The 22,860-nt window shown below is 39.7% G+C and overlaps 2 protein-coding genes across 2 annotated transcripts in view; both read right to left on the reverse strand.

The window, feature by feature from the left end:
- Positions 1-818: 818 nt before the first annotated feature.
- On the reverse strand, positions 819-15,509 carry LOC125902831 (dnaJ homolog subfamily B member 6-like). The gene is made up of 8 exons (XM_049599461.1): positions 14,803-15,509; positions 10,583-10,689; positions 7,231-7,340; positions 7,004-7,069; positions 4,909-5,019; positions 4,542-4,691; positions 4,214-4,421; positions 819-1,745 (listed from the first exon to the last, which is right to left on the reverse strand). The coding sequence occupies exons 2-8, from the start codon at positions 10,645-10,647 to the stop codon at positions 1,640-1,642; spliced, it is 816 nt and encodes a 271-aa protein (XP_049455418.1). The 5' UTR covers positions 10,648-10,689; positions 14,803-15,509; the 3' UTR covers positions 819-1,639.
- A 1,240-nt stretch (positions 15,510-16,749) lies between these two features.
- The window catches only part of exoc3 (exocyst complex component 3), a 34,365-nt gene continuing 28,254 nt past the window's right edge, over positions 16,750-22,860 (reverse strand). Inside the window, exons 13-16 of the mRNA XM_049599408.1 lie at positions 22,642-22,764; positions 22,321-22,482; positions 17,325-17,446; positions 16,750-17,150 (exon numbers count right to left, since the gene is read on the reverse strand). Of these exons, the coding sequence (XP_049455365.1) occupies positions 16,946-17,150; positions 17,325-17,446; positions 22,321-22,482; positions 22,642-22,764 (612 nt within the window). The 3' untranslated portion in view covers positions 16,750-16,945. The remainder of the gene's footprint in view (positions 17,151-17,324; positions 17,447-22,320; positions 22,483-22,641; positions 22,765-22,860) is intronic.

Below are 22,860 nucleotides of genomic sequence, written 5' to 3' on the forward strand. Positions count from 1 at the left end.
TTAGATAGCCCTTTAATTGCCCAAATCAGTGGAGCAGATCAAAGTGTTTTTGTTTCATACATTCCTAAGACTTGTCAGAATCACCTCAAGGGACCTAAAAAATTCATCATAGTGGGTAAGGTCATGTTTTTTTTTTTTTTTTTTTACACATTATAGCACAGTTCTTAAACTTCTTTTTACAAAAGTTTAATTTACACGGTTTCCTTCTAAAAAAGTATAATCATGAAATAAATACTACATAGATATTATTGTAGCTTAACTTGTGCTGACTACAAAAAGCACCCTGAGACCCCCTCAGTCCCCAGAGGGTTGAAAAACTGATACAAAAGTAAAATGGATCATCTGATCTGCAATAGCAAAACATGGGATTTCAAAATCCAGATCATTCTGATCCAGATTAAACTTTTTGTACAACTGGGCCCTGATGATGAGATCTAATGTATCTGTGAGTACTGACACTTTGGCCACTACTCTGAGTGGGAATCATCAGAGGCCCCACGGTAAAATATTATCACTGCTCTTAAGACACTGTTTCTCACTTAAGTCATTTTTATTTGCAGTAACTGATTTTATGATGCTACTGGGCTACCAAAAGTTAAGTTGTATTTGGAAAACAATAATTTATAGAATACAAAATCAATACTTGGCGTCCATGTGATGATACTATATTGCCACACAAAAATATCGTGATACCATTCTGTATCAATCTTTTCCCCACCCCTAGTTATTACCTATGATGATACTCTTGACACCTGAGAGTTGGATAACAGATTGTTAAAGTGACTCACTGCAGACTCACAGAGCAGAGACCAGCCAGATTTTAGCATCCTGAAAACAGGATGAAGCTCAGATTTATTGGTTTACAAAGTACACAAAATTCCTTCTATATCCATATATCATTTATAGAATGCCTTCCATTAATTGTGCATCATAATGCAGCTGTAACATTAAGACTCAACATCATAAGGTGTACATGCATAATTAAATAAACAAAAAACACATTGGTATTAGAACATATAAAATTGCATAACTCATCCTACCAGCATTTTTTTTAATAAAAAAGAATTATTACTAAGAAGAGGTTAGACAAGCAGTAAATAGAGAGGGGGAAGATGCTTCAGTTATTCCTACCCACTTTTTAAAATCAAATTCAACACTTTTTGTTTTTTTCACTATTCAGATGAAAAAGCAAAGTCATGCTTTGTTTTCTGAACACAGTGTGTGTGCTGTCTGCACAAAGACCGACACACAGTGGAGCGCATACAGAAAGAATAAGGAGGGGAGGAAGGGAGGGTTCTGGTCATATACATTAGAACAATACTGTGGTCCCAAACACTGAAACAATAACACCACCCTGAGCCAAAATATAAGGACAGCTCCAATTCAGAAATACATTAACAAAATGCATAGAAAAGTCTGCATCCAAATCGTCTGATTTGAATCATTGGTTAACAAATGAGAGTCAGCAGGGAGAGGACATGAGGGGAAATAAACACAACCTAAGTATGTACATCCAAACAACAGTAGAGCACTATTATTACATTGTTTTGTTGCTTTTTTTCTCCTTCTGTTTGGAGCTCAAGTTTGTTGGTATGTTTGTGCTGAGGTAACACTTCTCCAGCAGATGATGCTTCTGTCTTTACTTGTGTTCCAGTCGCAGCAGCTGCTCCTTACCGTTAATGGTTAATGACCGAAGTTGCCCATCCTCCTCCACCTCCACCCGCTCCTGACCATTCTCCACAATTCTGGAAGAAGAGAGGGTGAGGAAGAGGAGAGAATGTACATGTGAGTTTAAACCAGTCTTTACTGGCACAAATCCTCCTAATCAGAAGAAAAAAAGCATGTTGTCAGCTGATGATTAGGACATGGAAACTTGAACATCGCTGGCTTCATTCATCCGTTAAACAGATGTTTATTTGTCATTCAGACAAAGGTCTCTATTGAGCAAATGTTGTGTAATGGCTTTATTCAAACATGTCAGCACAGTTACAGAAAGAGCTACAATGCTTATGTGATATTTGTCATCTGGTCCACAGGGGGGGAGCAGTCACTGCTGGAGAGCAGCTGGACACATGCCTCCAATTCTCACTAGTCTAAGCAACCCAGATCCCCAAATACATTTCCTAACAAATATGACCACCTACTAACCTTTAACCATTATGTTGGATATTCAGACTGTAAGCAGCTGGCATTGAGGAAAGATAAAATATCTATAGTGGCCATAACAGCTAACAACAACACACTGCACTTTCAAAAAACAAATAAAGAACAAGTTTCCATCAGACTTTAAAGACAGACGGTGTTAAGTGCTGTACACATGCCGCATCTTTAACCACCTGGAAAATGCGAGGTCAGGCACTGGGTGCTACTCTAGTGCCTCTTCTGTGACAGCTTTCAAGAGTATGATGGCAGGTTGCGTCTGAGGTTGCTAAGCAACCCTAACAAGCACCGTATCATAGCCCATTTACCTGAAATCCTGAGTGCAGGATTGATCTTCTTCTAGGCACTGTTTGTGTGTAGGCCTATTGTCGGCTGTGATTGTTTGGTCCCCGTCCCATGACATGCGGTGTGCACTGCTGTGTTCAATAAGTTGAACCCAGGTTATCTCAGGGCACAGCCGTTGCGCCCTGAAGAACAGCCGCTTAGGATCAGGTGTGTGCCGAACAGCATCGCTCTGGCATGTGATTGCTTTTGCATCTACATTGAAAACAATGGATTTGAGGGTGCAAAAAACGTGGCATGTGTACAGCTCCTTACAGAGGTGTGATTTGCTGAAGTCAACATTAGCTACAGATATTTGTTTAAAGGATTGCATAATTCTGATATTACTAAAGATATTAGCCACACAGTGTTAGCCTTTTACCAGTTACGTGTGTCTAATAAGTTCTTAGTGTCTCCTGAAAGTTTGCATTGTGTTGTGTATGACTTACAATGTTTCTGTCTGTGCTTGTTTTCTGTATTTGCAGCAAGTTTCTTTGTGCCACTTATGTATTGCGAAATTGGTAAATGTGTTTCCTAGTTTGTTGTGCTTTATCTATTTGCATTTCTTTCCTACATGCCATGTATGTGCTGTCCAAGTGGGGAAGATGTATTTTGTTTTTGCTTGTGTGTTATAAAATTGCTGTGTGCTCAGCTCTCATGACCACCACGCTTTTGCAGCACAGAAAAGAATGTCCTCAACTACTTTCAGTTGGTTCAATGCAAAGTGTTCCCTAGTTAATTAAACTGATTTTAAAGGGATCATTTGGATTTTTTGAAGTAGGGCTGGATGGAGTACTTATCTGTAGTAAGTGTATTGCATACATACAATGTTAGTCAGCGTGTCCCCAGTGTAGAGAAGTGTAGAAACCTAAAAAAAAACTGAGTGTTTAAGTATGCACTATGTTTTGAATACTTTCACCTACTTTACCCTTCTGTCAAACAGCCCATTCTGACGGGGTAGCCAGTAACAGTTTCAGTTCCCCATCTATACTCTTGTCAAAGCCACCAGACTCCATTGAGAAAAACAATAATCTAAGCATGCTAAACAGTCACTGTGTGACTTCGATGAATCTGAAGTCATCTTTTAAAACACCAAAGTCACACAATAACACAAACTAACCAATCAGTTGAGACACCGGCAGCTCCCGTGTTCAGTGATGTTAAATCACTGTTTTTCTCAAAAGGAGTCTGGCTTTAGAGAGATATATAACGGCTTCAGTTTCTCATCTGAAATTGCTATCTGATGGTAAAGTACCACGGGGAGATTATTCTAAATATAGCAAACACTTAAACTAATGTCTTTTTTTTGTTTTTAGGTGGCTAAAATACATTTTGCTGCTGCCCCTCCACAACAGTACACTGCTTACCTTCTGGGTCAGTACACCAGCCTACGTCTCCAAACTGGGGGTGTGCTGACTGACATGTATTGTATGTGATAACGTGACTATGGAAAATTACCTCAGACAACCCTATTTTAAAATATCTGAACTATCCCGTCAAGCAATTTTTTTTGCTTCTTTGGGGTTTGGTTAATATTTCAGTAATACTGGATGAATTTTAGGTTTTCTACATGTCTAATGTCTGTCTACTATTGTACATCGCTTAATCTTTACTAGACAGCAAAGAATAAATAAAGTCATACCATGCATACTGTGCTGCTGTGTAGAGAAAGTATAAAAGTTTACAAACACAGTTTCTAATCACTGTGGTACCCCAGCTGGCTAGTATCTACCTTTTAGTAGTGATCTTCCTGCCATTGATGATCTTGGTGGAGGTGGACACAGAGCGGAAGTTGCCCATTCCTCCTCCACCTCCTCCTCCTCCAAAGGAAGTGGAGGAAAAAGAAGTGAAGCCTCCACCTCCCAGACTGCCCATGGTTGTCATGTGACCCATGTGACCCATATGACCCATGGTGCTCATAGAGCCAAAAGAACCAAAGCCTGAGATAAACAGGACAGAGAAAGACAGTCTCATTTAGACAGGTGGTTTGCAAACACTGTGTGATTTTTCTGCTTGTGTGTTCCATAACTTTTTTATATATTCACTGGTGCACATCTCACCTGGGTCAAAAGGTGTGAAGCCAGCACCAAAGGGAGGAAAACCAACAAAGCCCCCGAAAAATGAGCCACCTGTCCGGTGGCTGCGGTTTGCCCGACTTTGGTGCCGCCGGCCACTGCCAAAAAATGGATCATCACTAAATGGATCTGCACCTAAGAGAGCAGGACAGGAAACAAAAGGAGTGTGAGGAGTAAAGTAAATCAACACTGGTGCAGATGCCTGAGACTGCAACCCCCTTACCTCACAAACCATAGACTTTGATTTATTATTACACCATTTTAATTCACAAAATGAAGAAACTGGCAGGATTACATTTCACTGGAATTGTACCTGACATGATTTCATGTGACAAATAAACTGACTGATTACCAAAAAAGTCTGCAAATGGGTCACTGCCTCCAAAGAATTCCCTGAAGACGTCGTCTGGGTTGCGGAATGTGAATGGTTCATGGAAATGATCTCCGTTGTGGAAATGGCCCCCTGAAACAGCATGTCATTTAAAAGTGATAAACACAGAGCAGAAACAAATAATAACAAAATCTATTCAAAACTGCTGGGTCAGCTTTTATTTCCCACCATTATAATACTTAGTGCTGCAGAGGCTGCACTACAATTCTGTTGGAATATAAAAAAAATGTCTAATCTTATCAGAGCAGTCAGACAGAAGTCTGTTTGATAGAATGTTTTGCAGAAGGTTCAGACTATAACCGCAAGTGTGCAGCTCTTCTTTCTGGTATAAGGCACAGAACTCTTTTTGAACTGTAACTGCTACAAACACTGACATTAAATAAATACTGTGATTTTTGAGGAAGTAGCACAACTGTTTGCAAGATGAGTTTTTAAAAGTTTTAATGACATGCTAATTTTCCTCAACAAGAACAAGTAGACAGAAATCACGACGCTGTGAGTCTGAGATCATTTTTTTAACGTTCTTTTCTAATGTTGCAGCATTACATGTTTGAGCGTTTTTTTTTTTTGTAAGGCTTTATTAGCCTGAGCAATTTTTATGAGCGTGCTTTGCATGTAATCTGTTATTCAGTATGCTTCATATTAAGTTTAGGCCTGCACATCTTCATGTTTAATAGGCTATGCAATACTGTCAGAAAATATGCATTATGTTTTTGTAGAAATAAAGCTTTGATTGAGGAAAAAAAACATATCTGACATTGTTGTGTATGAATTAAGTTTTTATGTTGTTTTTAAAACAGGATAAATCGAGGAACTGATCATTAATATTACCAGTGCTCGATTAAGGAAAGTGCTTACAATTTGCAACCCTACTCCAGAGAGAACACAGAGAGCTATTGGCCTATACAACGATGGTGCGTCATGATTTTACATCATTTAAATCATCAACCTGCAGAGCTGTAGAGCCCCAACAGACCCACAGTTTTAGACATACGTATGCGTGAGGCCCAGGCCTAGTTTCAGACATGCCCATGCGCAAGTTCAAGAGGGTGGAGGAACTGTCAGTAATTTTTTACACAAGCTAACACTGCCAGGCTACTTAGGGGCTTAAAGCCAGGCCACTTGTCATTTTTGTCCCCAAGGGTTTCATGCCTCTGCCTTCGGGTCAAGCGGACTTGTTCCTCCAGACCAGAAGACAGTCTAGCATTAACCAATCAACAGTCAAAGTATCAACAGACAGCAATGTTTTAAATGAACATTTTGAAGTGGAAAAAGGCAACTTTTAAAGTAACAAGCTACACTAGCATAAGCCGGCAGCCAAAGCCAACATATATCTATGATCCATTTTCTGTTTGATCATCTAAACAAAGAATCAATTTCCTTGCGGTGATCCTTCTAAAATGAGCAGTGGCAAAAGTTGCTGTATTCTGTAAAAATCCATTATCAAAGAGTTGATAAGCAGACAGCAGTAGCTTCATAGCTAGCGAGCTAGTGTACTAGCTAGTGGAAAAGTTTTCCACTTCCACTTTTAACAGGCAATTGCAAACACAAGGCTGATGTTATATTAGCTAGTGTACTAGCTAGTGGAAAAGTTTTCCACTTCCACTTTTAACAGGCAATTGCAAACACAAGGCTGATGTTATATTTACAGTAACAACCTTTAAAATATATTTAAGAATCTCTGTCCACACAACATAAAAGTGTGTACGTGTACAGGTCTAAAACTGTGTCTCTCCAGCTCTGCAGACCGATGCCTCTCGAAACCATTGCACTTAGTCGCATCTACCTTTTATCAATACACCAACTTTTCCACCTCCTCCAAGCATAAAAACTTATTTGCAATATTTCGAAATTTCTATTTATAATTTTTCCACTAAAAGTTTTTTTATGCAAAAGTGAAAATGCACATAGAAGCAGTGAAACATCCTGTAAAAGTGACCTGGAAATCTTGTCATGTTTGATAAAAACAGTTTCTTTCAAACTAAAACCATTTGTCCACACAGACTACAAAAATAAATTATTTCAGTTTTAAGCTTTCCTGAAAAGGAGCAGTTACCTCTTCCTCCATTGTTCCCTGTCAGTCCCTCTTTGCCATAGCGATCATATATGCTCCTCTTGTTGGCTGGAAGAGGAAAGAGAAAAATCTCAAAGTAGAACCACAACAGAAAGTCAGTAACAGGAGGAGCCAGAGAAGGAAGAGAAACTTTGTTGGTATCAGCTTTACTCCATCAACTGCTGTACAGTGTTTATTTGCAGACTTGTACAGAGAGTTGTGGTACAAACCATCAGACAGAACTTCATATGCCTCTGACAGCTCCTTAAACTTCTTCTCAGCCTCCTCCTTGTTCTCTGGGTTTTTATCAGGGTGCCACCTCAATGCCAGCTTTCTGTAGCTGCATGAGGACAGAAGGAAGAAGAGTAAGACAACAAACTGTGCTCATGAACTGCTTATGCTTAATGCTTCACATTAAAGGAAGCTTAGCTGTTTTTCAACCTGGATCCAATTTACCATGTTTTTGTACAAGTTTTGAAATTGGCCCAGCAGCGACGCAAAAGATGCAAAGTAATCCCCAAAGGCAGATGTTTGCTGTCGACCTATGTCCACTAAAAGTGTTTGTTTTTGCCACTGAGAGACTCAGATTGTGTCTGGTAACAATATGGAAAGGATCCTACAAAGAAATGTAATGTTTTTTTATTACTTTGTGCTGATCCGGCCTGTTACTGTATGTAACCACATGTTGCTCAATGAGAAGTCTTGTTCTAAAATGCCCTTATGTTACGTCACGCGGAAGGTTATCCTCGGATGATTACTGTAACAATTTATTTTTATTTTTCTAATTCCATGACTTTTCCAGGTGTTTTAATGAACATGGAATAAAGCTAATTTGTGTACTTGTGTTTGATACTGTCGCTATTAAGCCATGTGTGCTGTAATGCACCCATTAACAGTCTGGGCAGTGTTGGCGGAATGATAGAAAAAAACTCACCATTGTTTAGATGTGCTTTATACACACAATGGTGCTGCTGTCACTTTTTCTGCCGTGATCTGCGCTGATGTCAGAATTAACAATACATCTCCTTGAGTGTTGCTGTGTTTATTGTTTACATTGTGCAAATCTTGAAGTTCTATACGGTTTAAATTCTCTGGTGTGCCCTCTAGTGGAATCCTGCAATAACATGTGTGGTGCAAGTATGTGAAAAATTCCATTCACGACGCAGCCAATTGTCTACGCAAACCTACAGTTAAAAAGCAAGTATACAGCCAGCCTTAGTGTTATCTAAAAGATTTATAATGTCATGACCGTATATTTACCTGTTTCAATATTTAGCAACAATGTATCAAAGTCCGCAAGATTTCAGAATGTGACTTCTCCTTGAGCAAGACTTGGTCACACTAACAAACCAGAGCAGAGATAGGTAAGGAAAAAAGTTTCATTTCTCTGTATGGTCTTTTCCGTATTGTTGTCAGACACTATAGATAACAATCTGGGCCTGTCAGTGACAAACACAAACTTTTAGTTGACTAAATAAAAAGGTGCACAATTAGGGATAGGGAGTAGGGATATCACAGGGATTACATTGTTTCTGTTACTGTTTCACCGCTGCAGCTGCAGCTGCAGCTGCAGCGCTCTCTCTAGACCAATGTCAAAAAATGTTGTCTCCATTAGTCACTTTGGCACAAAAACATGCAAAAACAGGGTCCAGGTTCAGGAATACCAAAGTTTCCTTTTAGCACAGTTCAACTGGTAAACCACAGGATGCCTTTAAATGTAAAGCTGCCAGAGGAAACACAATAGAAAAAAGTTTTAAATATTACAAATGATCAATCACAGGGTGCTACTAAATAGGGTTAGGGTTTGGAGTAAAAAACTCTTAACTCGTAACCACTTAAATCACCAAAATTAACCAGGAATAGCAGAAGGATTTGGACATTACAGAAAACTCTCTCTGGGTTGGTTTCTTTTTTACATTTGTAAAAACCATAATCAACATGGCCTGTGTTCTTAGAATGTTGTACAGATGATGGTTCCCAAGGTTGGAACAGAACCAAAAAAAAAAAAAAAAACTTTTACACATGCTGCCCCTACTCCTTGCAATAGTGTACACAAGGATCTGAAATTGTCTGAGCTGATTCACTATGGAGGCTTTTAAGCCAATTTTAAGGCATCATGAAAGTAGCATGCTTGGTCAATGTGACTGCTCCAAAATGTTCATTTTAAGCTTCAGAGAGTGGGTGAGTGTGTGTGTATGTATGTAGAAGCACTTTGTCATGACATTCATGAGAGTTCTAATACTTTTATACTATTTTGATAGTTAACGATACTTGTTTTAATGTATTTCGTAATAATTGTCCTTTAAATCTGTATTGCTGTCATATCCTGTTTTGGAATACTGAATTTAACATCTGCACCAACATATTTACACTCAGGTACAAATAAAGAAATCTTGAACCTTGAGCCTGATTTACCTGAAATTTTACCTGTTTATGCATTATAACATTATAACATGTTTTTTTTTGTTTGTTTGTTTTGTTTTGTTTTTGTAGTGTGTAACAGTTGTACTTGTTGCTGCCCTCTTGCCTGGGTAATTCGAGAAAAGGAGACGTTTAATCTCCATGAGACTTTTCCCTGGTAAAGCATTTATATAAAAACCTTTAGATGTTAAAAATGTTATACATGAAAAATTCATTAAATCTGGTCCTTTTATTTCAGTATTTTTAGCAACTCCACTGCTATTGGAAAGTTCATTTAAATAAAAATGAACAATGTTAGTTAATTCATCTTACGTTTGTCACACCTTGATTTTATTTTGTTTGATGAAAGAGAAAAAAATGTGTGAAAAAAATGCTCAGTAATAAAGTTGTCAGTAATTGATGAGGAACAACACTGAATAAAACAAGAAAGCTGAACATGAAAAGAGTTGAAGGAGGTCCTGTGTATTATACATAATAAGTTGGGAAGTTAGATGATCATATTTATGAATTAGCACAAAATAAACTTTAATCCCTCTGCAAATCATGATCTGTGAGCCCTCCGGAAGAGAATTAAAACTTTACCTGAAGTTTTTGGCTAACACTTTTCAGCAGGATGTGCCCATATATGTCTGTTAGACTCAGCTCTTTATGGCAGCTAAAAGTTAATGACGCACACTGGGAGGTAGCCTGATGTTACTTGGAGTAATAACAGATGTCACCTCTCCAGCCACATTGCCCCCAGGTGACATTAAAGATTTACTCTACTTAGTCCCAACTCAAACACAGTGCATTTCGTCCCACTCTTAGTTGGAGTCTACATCAGAAGAAAACAATCAGCTGGAGCTGAAAATGAGCAGCTTGAAGACGCTGAGCACAGGAATCCGTAAATCTCAGATCCACTCACTGCTTTACAAATGTGTCCCTTGAGACTCTTTAATTGTGAGCTGCAGATTGATTACTCTGTTAGTTTGAACTAACACAGTAGTTTTGTTGTTGAAGCTCCAAAGGACCAGCCTACAGATATTCATTCATTAGTGGTATAGCTGCCAGCCAGGGCCTTTGGAGGACAACAAGATGATAGAACTGCTGTGTAGATATCTGCTGAAGTGTTTTAGAACATCACAGCTAAGATATAAAATTTAAAAACATTTAGCAACTCACGCTTTCTTTATGTCCTCTGCAGACGAATCTCTCCGAACTCCTAAAACCTGGTAGTAGTCCACCATGATGAGTGGATGCAGGGAAGAACTTCAGTGAGCCTGATGAACCTGAAAGAACAAAAAGAGCTGCTAACTAGTGTTCTGGGTTGGAAATTAACTTTTTTGTCCACCTGTGGCTGGTAGATTCCAAACTACCCCAGCAATTCAATAGATTACCATTGTTTTTATTGGCTGGAGAGTAAAGCAAATCTGTTGCTAATTTCGAACCCTGCCAGTGCATAGACTGTTTATAAAGATGGATGACATGAACAGACAGAAGCTTCACTTCTGTACAGTATATATACATGCACAGTGCTAGTATTACACAGACAGTAGCTTTAAACTAATATACCTGCCAGCCAAATGCCAACACAGCACTCGTGACTGTCAGTACCATGAACTATATGAGCTGCATAACATCACCTGTGTCAAATCAGACTGGACTGTTGTCCTCAACTATTTTACAGCATCTCTGTGATGGCACAACCAGTGTTAATTTTTTAGACTTTTTTTCCATGATAAAAATGAGATGATGATGAGCTACAAATAGATCTTGATAATAAAAACTAAGACGAAATCTATGTTTCATTTTTGTTGATGATACATGACGAAAATGTTACTAGTGGACTATCAGACATTGAAAGCCAAGAATGGCTGTGCTTACAATTATCTTAAAATGCCACAGGGTTGTAAACTCCAGTAAATAGTCTGCATCATATTTCACTAGCCAGCAAAAACACAGTCACATTGCAGCAACATCAGCCATTGGTGTGTGGTGTGAGCTGTAGCTGTAAAAAATCAGCCATGTGTGTCTGACCATGGATGGTGGAGCTGCTGAATAGACTTGTGGAGTTTGTTAGTTGCAGTGGTGGCTGTTAGCAGCTCTGATTGTTAGCCGCTTAATGGCAGTGGAGCAAGCAGCCACCAGCTGCCGGACTTCACAGCTGATCCCCGCAGGACTCCACTCAGTCTGGACTGAAGGTTTATGGTTTGATGCTGTTTGACAGGCAGGTAGGAGGCTCAGTTATCTGTCAGTGTAGCTGTGCTATAAGTAAACAGTCTGAACTCACATCAGATTTCTCTGACAGAGATGAGGGTTTAGTTGTAATCACCAACTCTGTGAGAGGACATGAGTTTAAATCTCCAGACTAACATGCTGCAGATTAAGAGAGAACTTTAATTAAGTAAGTTTTTGCTTCTAAACAGTGAGATGGATAAGTCAGATAAGTTTACAATGAACCTGGGTACAAATCCTAGTTGTCTCAGAATTATTTGTGACATAATGACTAAAAGTTGACAAAAATGTTTTGAATTTTCATCGACTTAAACTACGAAAGATAAAAGTGTCTAAAATGTGACCAAAACTAACAAGCATTTTTGTCTCAAGACTAAATCTAAAATAGTTGTAAAAATTAATACTGGGCACAACTATGTTAGTGGAGTATTACATTAATTTTACATAATCTATATATTCAACAATATCAGTGTATTGATTTTACTAAGAAGAGCTAAAGTTAGATCCAAAAGAATATTAGAATTGACAATATAATGTGATTAAAAACTAATATAGGGAGTTACTGCAATTTGTGTTTTACACATTACAAGTGTTTGGTAACAGTGCAACAAAGTTCATTTGGCTGAACATCATTTGTATTACTGTACATATGACTTTGTGCATACATTTACCCTTGTGTAATACATTATATTTTGGAAAACTATTTTGTTAATATTGTGATAGTGGTTTCAAACATAATAGAACATAATAGGGCAATAGATTATATTGATAATGTGAAATGAGACTAGATATTGTCTTAGATTTTGGATATGGTAATATGCTAAGTGTTGTCCTGTTTTAAAAGTTGCATTACATTAAAATGATGTAGCCTAATTGTGTGAACCACACTGTTCTATTATTTCGTTTTACTCACTTATGTATTATATCCACATTACTGATGATTATTTATCAATAATCTCATCATGTTCAAGTATTTTGTGAAAGCACCAGTCAATTCTACAATATCATCACAGCATCAATATCCAGGTATTTGTTCAAAAATATTGTGTTTTTTTTTTTTTTTTCATATCCAGCCCTATGTTTTAATTAACAAATTTGACAATGTAGGATAGGACATGATAAAATGTGTGAAGTAAAGCAACATTTTGGCTTGTGATCTGTTATAACTAAGTCTACTTGTGCCCCCTTATCACAGGTTGCCTATGTCTCTGTGCTGTTAGTGCACATGGGAGGAGTTTTTTTCTTACAGGCTTCCTCCCAGAGAGCCCTTTCTAACAGAAATCTATGTATTCATTTTAACCAAAACCACCATTTTTTTTCTCCTAACCTTAGCCAAGAGCTCAATTTCTGGTAGAAGGCCTCCTAGGTAAACTTCTCCCAGCTGCGCCATGTGCAGCTCCACCAAAGAGAGAGATGTTCTCTTCTTACATTGTTTCATTTTAATGTGCATGTGTTTAACAAAGGCTCCTTTGTAGCTACTGGGATATAATGGAGCCTCTGGTACACAGAGTCAGTCTGAACTGGTCTAAAGCAGCAGCTAAAACGAAAAAGGTGGAACTCATTCAAAGAGGACAATGAGGACTCTCAAGAACCAAATTTTGATGACTTTGTCACTGTCCTTAAACTCAACAGGATTCTTTGTAGATGATGATTTGTCTTGTTGGTTACCATATTGTATTTATGTGTCAATCATTGTATACAGTGCAAACGCTATTTAAATTTCAGAAAGCTCACAACTGCACACTTGTTCAAGTTTGCATAATTCTGTGATGACATATACAGTTTATAATGTTATTACAATGTAATGTACTAATGCACAGTGTTATGTTATCCCTGTATGCAGCATCAACACTATTCTTATCAAAATGCTCAGTACTGTACACTGATCAACTTAACATAAGGCTCACTGTGATGTGTGGGAAGTTTGGTGCACTAATGAGTTGAGATTTTAAGTATTTTAGAGCCAATACTTACAATGTTGCCATGACTGTACATTAGGGGTGCAACAGTATGAGATTTTCACGGCATGATAACTGTCTCAGAAAATATCACAGCTTTATCATATCATGGTATTACAAAATGTATAGTATCAGTCAGAATGACCCTTTGAGGAGTGAAAATGGAAGGCTTATTTTTGGTTGAGCAAATGTTTAATTATTATAAATGAAACTTGTGAACATTTCTTTAATGGAAGTATGTGTACAAAAAAGTCTCCACTTTGAAAATAACTAAAATAAAGCGGAGATTCTCCGTCCAGTTGCATTGTTTGACAATACAATAGATAAGTAAATGTACGTGGTATGATAACTGTCAACTTTTCTATCACCTTATACCTTGCAACCCTACTGTACATTGAAACTGGAATTTATTATACATACACATATTACACATGTATATACACACGTGTGTGTGTGTGTGTGTGTGTGTGCAATACAGGTTAAAGATTTCTGCAGCTCTTAACTACAGGGAGATCATTTTTAAATGCTTTTACACAATGCGAATCATGTCAAATGTTGCAGCAAAGTCATGCCACAATGCTTACATCAATCACATGCACTTTCTTAAGAACTTTTCTGTAACGTTAATAATCCTCGTCTTGTTTACAACTAAGTACAACAGCTCCTCTCAGCCCTAGAGCTCTCTGTAGTATGGATGCTCCATATTGACTGTTGTACCAACAACTGACAATAACCGCAGTAGAGATGCTGGGCATGTAATAACAACTGAACTGTGTCTGTTTACTGATTCATTACGACAAGATAAAACTTTAAGGTCAATTACATCGTTAATTTGAAAAAATGTAACTAAGACTTAGCTAACTGAATGACTTAACACCAACCGTGTAAACCTAACGGCGACACATCCCGGTTCAGCTTTATGACTGACTCTGTGACCCTGCTAGCTAGCAAACATTAATAAACACAAAGCGCCTTGAACGGTAGCGTTAACGGGAACTACTTACAGCACAGCTTAAAGACAGAAGATGTCTAACAGTTTTAAATGAAGATCATTATCTCACTGAGCTGGTTTTGTTTTTGGCTGTAGCTGCTGTTAGCTGCTGATCTTAACGAACCTACCGTAAGATGGTTAACGTTACAGCGTTAGCTTAGCTCTGCTCAGCAGTCAACATCAGTAGCCACAGTAGCTGTGTTGTCAAACGCTCTTACCCAATTCAAGTCCAGCTGTCCGTGCTCTCAGCAGATATGGAGGTCAGACAGACTGCCTGTTATTTAGGTTGTGTCAGAACCTAAACAGGTTTATTCATGTTCAGCAATCTGCAGGTTTTCAGATTAGACGCAACGTCCTGTTTCTGACTCCACCATCTTCTTCTTCTTCTCCTCCTCAAATGTTTAACAGCTGCCTGCTCGCATTGCTGCCATCTTCTGGAAGTCGCTCCCACCTCCGGGGCTGTCCCAGGATCAGCACCTTGGACAGCAACCGTGACATAGGCTATTTTAATCACCGTCACATATTTCCTCACCAGGGGCGTTTCTCGGATTTGAGGACATTGGGGGCTTAGCCCGGACCCTAAGATTTTTTTTTCATGGAACAAGCTCTATTTTGATGCTTTTTATGCTCTTTATGCTCTCTGGCGTATTATTTACCCCCCAAAAGTTTTCTCTCCCCCACATTAACTATGATTTATGATGTTTCAATTTCAATTTAACGCTACTGATACTCCTGTTCATCTCAGAGGGTAGTATTGTACTCCACCACATTTACTTGTCTGCTTTAGTTATTTTTGAGGATTAACATTATTAATACAAAATATAATCAACTAATACATGATGATGTGTAATTACAGATGCTGCTGCATCTGCCCTGCACTGGTATATCTCATTACTGGCCAGCCTAACCTTTTAAAGGCGCTGTATGTAAGAATGTGGCCAAAACGGTTACTGCACTCAAACTCACAATACTGCCGTGAGTCGTGTCCGCCCCCCCCTCCCCTACAGATTCGAGGTTGCTGGACAGCAGCACGCTGGAGACTGATTTGTTTGCCCACGGGTGGCTGCCGTGGCAGGGCCGCGTCACCGCGTCCTTGATCTTCGTTTTTCCAGCGGACTGTTCGAGCAAGTCCGGCTTCTCTGCTGCTAACGCTGCTGCCGGGATACAGCTGAGGAGCCGGCTGCTAATGCTACGTACTGGGACACTGCTAATGCTGCTGCTGGGATACAGCTGAGGAGCCGGCTGCTAATGCTACGTACTGGGACACTGCTAATGCTGCTGCTGGGATACAGCTGAGGAGCCGGCTGCTAATGCTATGTACTGGGACACTGCTAATGCTGCTTGCTGTGCTGCTGTAGCTCAGTCGTAACTGTAACTGATGCTGAGACTCTACTGACTGCGTGACTGGTAGATGGCGGTGTGTGGCGCAACAGGCCAAAACACAAATTCAAAACATAAACATGATTTGCTGAACGTAAAATATTTTTTTAAATGCGAATATTTTGGCTGTACTATTGTTGTCAGTGAGATCAATATGTTATATGAACATTATTCCTTAGTCTCTGTGACATATTAGGAGGATTTTACGACTATTTGCTTTAGATTTCTTACATATAGCTCCTTTAAGTTTGTTTATATGGAAACTAAGTCTGTTAAAACATTGGGGAGGTGTGTGATTGTATTCATGTGGCATGACTCCTGGCTACATTAGCTGCTGGCTTGGAGAAAATGGCTGTGAGGTAAATGATTTGAATCACTCAGGGATCGTGGTTATGTTGTTCACAGAGTGATTCGTTCAACAGGTGATTAGTCACGCAGTAGGCAGTCCCTCCCTGGACCCTGGCTGCCTCGTGACTTGCGAGTGGATTCATCATTCACACGGACCAAATCGGCAGTTCCACCATCGGCCTGCACGGTCGCTGCTGAGCTCAACTGAACTGAGAAATGAACAAATCAGTTCTGGAAGTGATTCATTTCAGTACGTTCATGCAACAGATTTGCTCTTTTGAACAATTCGTTCGCGAACGACACAACACTAATCTATGCACAAATTAAAACTACAGTAGTGGTGGTGGAAAAGCTGGAGAAGAAAGAAAGTGGAGAAGGACAAGAAAAAAGCATCCAGTGATGCTTTAACCTCCAATTAGTAGTTTTACCACACAATATTACAACTATAATTTTATTATTTTCTTGAAGCAGAAGTGATCAGGATGACAACAGAAGAGCACACAAAGGTTGAGGACAGAAACACAGCACACTGCATTAAAAAAATCTAAGTAATTAAATGTCTGGAAAAACAAGTTTTCTAAGTTATCATGTCTGAAGGTGCTGAAGGTGGAAACAGTGTTGTGATTATTGGCTTTATTTGAGAAGCTTTGCAGTGGCCATGGAGGTCATGGTAGTCATGGTGGTCATGGTTATAGTGGGCACACTGATGTCTTTGAAGATGGGCTGTGTGACACCAGCGTAGGATACTTTGTTTTCGCTGAGAGTCCCAATGATCATCTGGCGCATTTCCCTGCTGGCATCACCACGCACTGCCAGCAACGCCTGGATGTGTTCCTCCCTACGGAGAGAGGGAGGGCCAAAAAACCTTAGTGTTAATGTTTAGGCAATGTGGCATTCAACCTGCTTTTTGATGATCACCTAATCACAGTAAAATTGTAATGCTAAATGTAAAACAATAAAAAAGGTAGTGCATGCATTGTAGGTTTGTTAAGTTGAGTGTGACCATGTGTACCTGATGTCAGGATATTTGGACACTAGAGTGGTGACCTCCAGGAACAGCAGTGTGGGGTCAGTCAGCTTGAAGACTTCAGCAATGGCAGCGATGGCACCACAAAGCGGGTCTGTGTCTTCACCCTACCTCCAATAGTCAACCAAAGTTAGGCATGCCCCTCCAACTTTGTAGTAAGTCATTAAAATGTCAACAAATGTATTTGTGCTGTGTGGTGTCTGATTGTGGGATGTTCATACAGGCTTTGATACTGTTTGACTTTGACATGCATGGAGGTGTATTATATGTTCTTTTGCTCTTATCATGTTACTTCTCCTGTTTGTTATGTTTGTAGAGTTTTGTAAGCCCATGCAGGCTGGGCACTTTTTGGTGCATGACACTTTAAAAAAATAAATCACCTACCTTAAAAAGGTCCAGTGTGTAGGATTTAGGGTCATCTATTGGCAGAAATGGAATCTAGTATTCATACTAGGGTTGTCAAAAGTATTGATACTCTGAAAAGTATCGATACCCAAACGCTGTATCCGGATACAATACTAATTTACAAAAGTATCGATACTAACAGTGCACGCCACCTCAACGCCTGTCAGGTGCGCATGACGGGTCCGACGGACATGTGCTGTGCAGGCAGCGTCTGGCAGGCACAGAGCCCTCGCTGCAACCCGGCTTGTTGTCGTCGCTGTGCATGCATACAGACGTTTTTGTTGCTGTAATATGGCCAGTGCAGCTGCAGGAGGATCAGAGCAGCCAGTTTTGGTCAAAAATGATAAAGGAAAAAGCGCTCTTTGGAAATATTTAGTGAAGTGAACACAGCACGCTGCAGACGGCAGGTACAGCCCCTCCCCTCACTAGCAGCTTAGCAGCTGGTGTCGCCAGCATCAAACTAAAATATAACTTCTAACGTTAATGTGGGAGCTAAGCAGAAAACTCAGTCATGCCCGTCTGTAACATTAATAGACAATGTTAGTTTAACAGGACAACACAATGATGTGTGTCTGAAAAGTTATGTTAACTGTAAAGTCACAGATTGGAGCTGAAAAAACGTGTGGTTTCTCCCCTAACCCCTGGTTCTCTGATCACATAGTGAGGTAGAAACAGGAGCATCCTGAGCCTAAACTACCAACTCTATTTGATCAGCAACGAAAATATGGTGCCAATTCACCAGAAGCACAGAAAATAAACAGGGCTGTAGATAAATACATTTGTATGGACAGATCTTGTTTCTGGTTGTTATTTATTTTGGGGGGATTTTTTGTTGTTATCATTGATGTTACTGTTCTGATCTTTATTTAAAAAATGACATGCCTCTTAATTTTTTGCTGCTGTATCGAAAATGGTATCGAGTATTGAATATTTTCCTGGGTATCGATATGGAGTTTGAAATTTTAGTATTGTGACAACCCTAATTCATACCTATGTTTTCAATACTGTATAATCACCTGAAACGAGCTGTTTATGTCTAAGTGCTAAGTGGTGCATGTTGGAAGTTTCAGTTGTTTGCAATCTGCGACCTCACTGATAGATGCCACTAAATCCAACGCACTAGACCTTAAATATACTAACTGCCACAGTAACCCAGCTATGGAACCAACTGACCCATTTTCACTTTTTCAGCTCACCCTCGTTTGTGATTTTCCAAAGTAAAGCCTGATACCTGACTTTGAAAAACTTCTATCAGTGGATTGTAGACCCTGCTCATCCTAGTGTCACTTCGCTATTCAGCTTATTACTAGGGCTGGGCGATATGGCCTAAAAAAAAAAATCTCAGATTTTTTCACAAAAAATCCGATTCACGATTTAAATCGATTTTTTCCCCTCCTAGTTAAAAAAATATATATATTTGCGGCCTGGTAGCACATACCCGGGGTCCAAAGCTTTCAGCATGTGAATAAACCCCAGCTTTTCCACGGTAGCCTATATATGGGCACCATATCTCTTGCAATATACATGGCGACTGCATCTGTGATCGTTTTCCACCGGACCCCTTTCTTATCATACGGCAGTGTTTCCCCTACCATTATAGTGGATCACAACAGAAGTCATTTAAGGTTACCTTTCCTATAGAACAGGTCTATCCACCTTATTTTTCAAGGAAACACGGAGGCAAAACAGAACGCAGCCAGCTTCCGTTTTTTTGTGCGACACTTCCGGTCCAGCACTCTTATCACTGTGTAAATGGGAATCGCCTTGTTGTTTACCTTGCTGAGTTTAGCTATATATATATGTATATATCACATTTTCACGTCACTATATCACCATTTAGACTAATCTGATGTTTGTAAAGTCTAACTTATAAACACGACTGAACAAACATTAGTATTTTCTCTGTGTGTAATTAATAACATGGTTATCGTAGATTAGCTGGGCTAACCGTTAGCTGTTAGCTGTTAGCCGTTAGCCGTGTCTGTAATAACTCACTAAACTCACAAAGTGGCCCGTGAAAAAAATATTTTCTCCAGCGGATGTCTTAGTTACGACATGATTGAGCTAACTGGAGTAGTTTCATGTCGTATCCGACAACGGGAGGCTTTTAACGGATGGTGATCCTGATGTTAGCTTTGCTGCTAGTGTTAACGTTAGCTGTCCCTGTCAGCTGCAGCCACTGATGCTTTCTAGACATCGTGATTTCCCAAAACTGAATAAATACCACACATAGCAACACAAAACTGCTTTGCTAGCTCAATCATGTTGTAACAGCTGGATGGTTGATGCGTACATGCTGATTCAGGTGCTATCAGAGCCGATCCGCGCATCACTATGGCTTAATGATCAACTCAGTCAATTAAAACAACCCGTCCTGTGTTAGGAGTGTATGTCGCCGACAGAAAGAAAGAAAGAAAGAAAGGGGAAAAAAGATAGAAAAGCAGTATACACCTCACATACTTATTTCTCACAGTTGCGCAGACGTATGGCTGGCATGCAGAAGCACTGTCTGTGTGTCGAGGGTGCGAGCCGCAGCTTCAGCTGCTCAGGTAGAGAGGCTTAGCCAGGTGTGTTTTTTCGCTGATTCGGTTCTGCAGGTTCTCTGCTGGTACACTGGAGACGGGGATCAAGCAGTTTGTCTCACTCGGGATAGATTGTGCTTTTTTGGTTCATAGTTTATGATTGACGTGCGATTTATTCGCGTTTAGAGGGGATAAATTTCCGTTATAACGGAAACGTGGGCACAGTTATCTATCGTTATACAAAATACACAGACTAACTAACTAACGAACTAACTGATTGACTGACATAAACAACTGAAAATTGGAAAAAAAATTAGCTTGCACCGTTGCACACTATTTACTTCCGTGTTTGAAAATAAGGTGGATACCTTGTCCTTTTATTAAACAAACTAAATAGCCTTATGTTACAGGCTGAGCCTGATGTGTGTGGCTTGTATGTGTGTGTGTGTGTGGAGCTGTGTATGTGTGTAGTTGATGTAGGAGGTATGAGACGTTAGTGCGCCGGGTGTGGTGTGTGACGTCAGACGGATGCACCCTAGAAAGAAAGTGAGGCATGTGCTATGTTATTTACATCGAGCAGCCACAGTGAAGAAGCCTACGCAGTTTTGCATGCTGTTTTTGAGTTATTTCCCTCTATGTAAACATCAGACACTGATGAGAGAGGCTGTGCATCATCCCTGCAGTGCTGAAAATAAAGTCCCGTTGTTTATGTGTTGTTGCCACAACGAGCTAACACAAGCTAAAGGACCTAATGGTCTTTGGAGGTCCCTTTACTACGGTTCGGGGGTCTGCCAGCTTGGCGTTGGTAACACTTCATCTTATTTACACAATGGCATGCCATTTATGTCCCGACACGGTGCGCGTCTAAAATCCTCCTCTGCTCTCTGTGTTGCGCATGGCGGAGCACAGATGCAGACACAGGTGTGCACACAAGAGTGCTGAAGAACTCGTTCCCTTTCTTGAGAACGTGCTCTTCCCCGCTTGCTGCCATGTTGTTTGTGTATCAAGCGCGCGGGGGGGAGGGGTGAGCCCACTCTGAACTACCGGAGACCAGCGTGGAGCAGCGGTGGCGGATTTTAAATAGAAACTCGATTTTTTTAAAAACAAATCGGCCTAAACTGCAAATTCGAATTAATCGATAAAATCGATTTATCGCGCAGCCCTACTTATTACCAAAATTTCTTTACACACACGCACAGACACATTTGTGGCTCTCAGACTCAGTGGACGGAACTGTGTTCATGCAACCAGTACAAGTCTGCAGCTGTCTGTGAGCGTAGTACATCCAAGCCCCACACACACTGGCGCTGCATGGATGTCTTCTCACTGGGCTTAGCAAGAGAGGTGCTTTTGGGCACATGGGAGACCTAAAGAAGCCTGGACAAGTGTGTGCCAGTTTGAGTGTGTGTGTGTTTGAATGGATATGAAGCGGGACATTTTAGACAGTACACAGTAAATAATTGTTATTTCTTATCTTATATTTAGTGAGTTGCCGTCATGTTTTACTAGGATAATGTGCAATGTTTCTAATACATGGTGCAAAGTGCCGCACATTTCAACATCATTCATTATATGATTTGATTGCTGAAAAATGTGATTAATGATTTCAAATGGCTCTTATAATGTACGCAGTATTTTTATGGACAATGTTGAACCTTATAGATTGAATTGTTCTGAATTTTAACTGTTTTCTATGTGTTTTCTTACTTTCAGATAAGTCAACAAGTCCGAGTTTTAACATCTGGTTACACTTTGGGTCATACTTGTTCTACCCCAAAACATTCGTCTTCTAGGTTAAAAGGCGGATCACAGCAATACAAGGTATACTGCCACCTTTGAAGCAAAGTATACACTACCTATTTAGCATACAAATAAATATGTATTGGACATAGCATAATGGTCATTGTTTTGGCATATAAAATACCAGTGAAATAAAACATTAAAACTGAAAAATTCCAGAATCTTACGACATTTAGACCATGAACATCAAAAACCAAATTATTAAAATTTTAAAAACTTTTAGGGACCTGTAGGGACCCTGAGTGTGAACTCACAGCAGCCAGTTTCCTGAAGAGAAACTTAAACTGATCAGCCTCTTTGATCATCCTCTCAGCTCCCTCCCTCCTCTCATCAGCGTTTTTAAAGGTGATCCTCTTCTGCATCACTGCTTTAATGTACTCCACCACCACCCTGCGCAGAGCCTCGCTCGTCATCTCCTGCACGTGTCATAACATCATGTTAATAATCTCTGTATTATAAATACAAATGGCCACACAAGGCTCATAGCTATGGCTCTGAGAATATAACACACATTTCCATGAAGATTCAGTGAAACTGATTCACAATTTTTGGATATACCATGCAAAAAGTCCTACCTGATTGAAGGGTTTCTTGATTTTGTTGAAGTCATTAAAGTAGTCCTCCACTGTCACACAGATGGTGTCCACAGCATGAGAGCCTGTCAGCCACTTCCTGGTCAGCAGCTCATTCAGGTGATGCTGGTCAGTGACATGTCAAAATCAAAGCAATTACATGGAATGTAACATTTTGTTAAATTGGTAGAATTTCCTTAATTTGTTTTTGTCCTTTTTACT

Source organism: Epinephelus fuscoguttatus, linkage group LG15 (genome assembly GCF_011397635.1).
Source record: "Epinephelus fuscoguttatus linkage group LG15, E.fuscoguttatus.final_Chr_v1".
Lineage (NCBI taxonomy): Eukaryota > Metazoa > Chordata > Actinopteri > Perciformes > Serranidae > Epinephelus > Epinephelus fuscoguttatus.

Bases quoted from the DNA above. Each gene is read 5' to 3' on its own strand.
- LOC125902831 (XM_049599461.1), bottom strand. From the start codon at position 10,647: ATGGTGGACTACTACCAGGTTTTAGGAGTTCGGAGAGATTCGTCTGCA. The intron at 4,692-4,908 runs GTAATCAGTCAG...CTGCTCTCTTAG, and splicing joins CCCATTTGCAGACTTTTTTG to GTGCAGATCCATTTAGTGAT. The intron at 1,746-4,213 runs GTAGATACTAGC...CTCTTCTTCCAG, and splicing joins AGGAAGATCACTACTAAAAG to AATTGTGGAGAATGGTCAGG.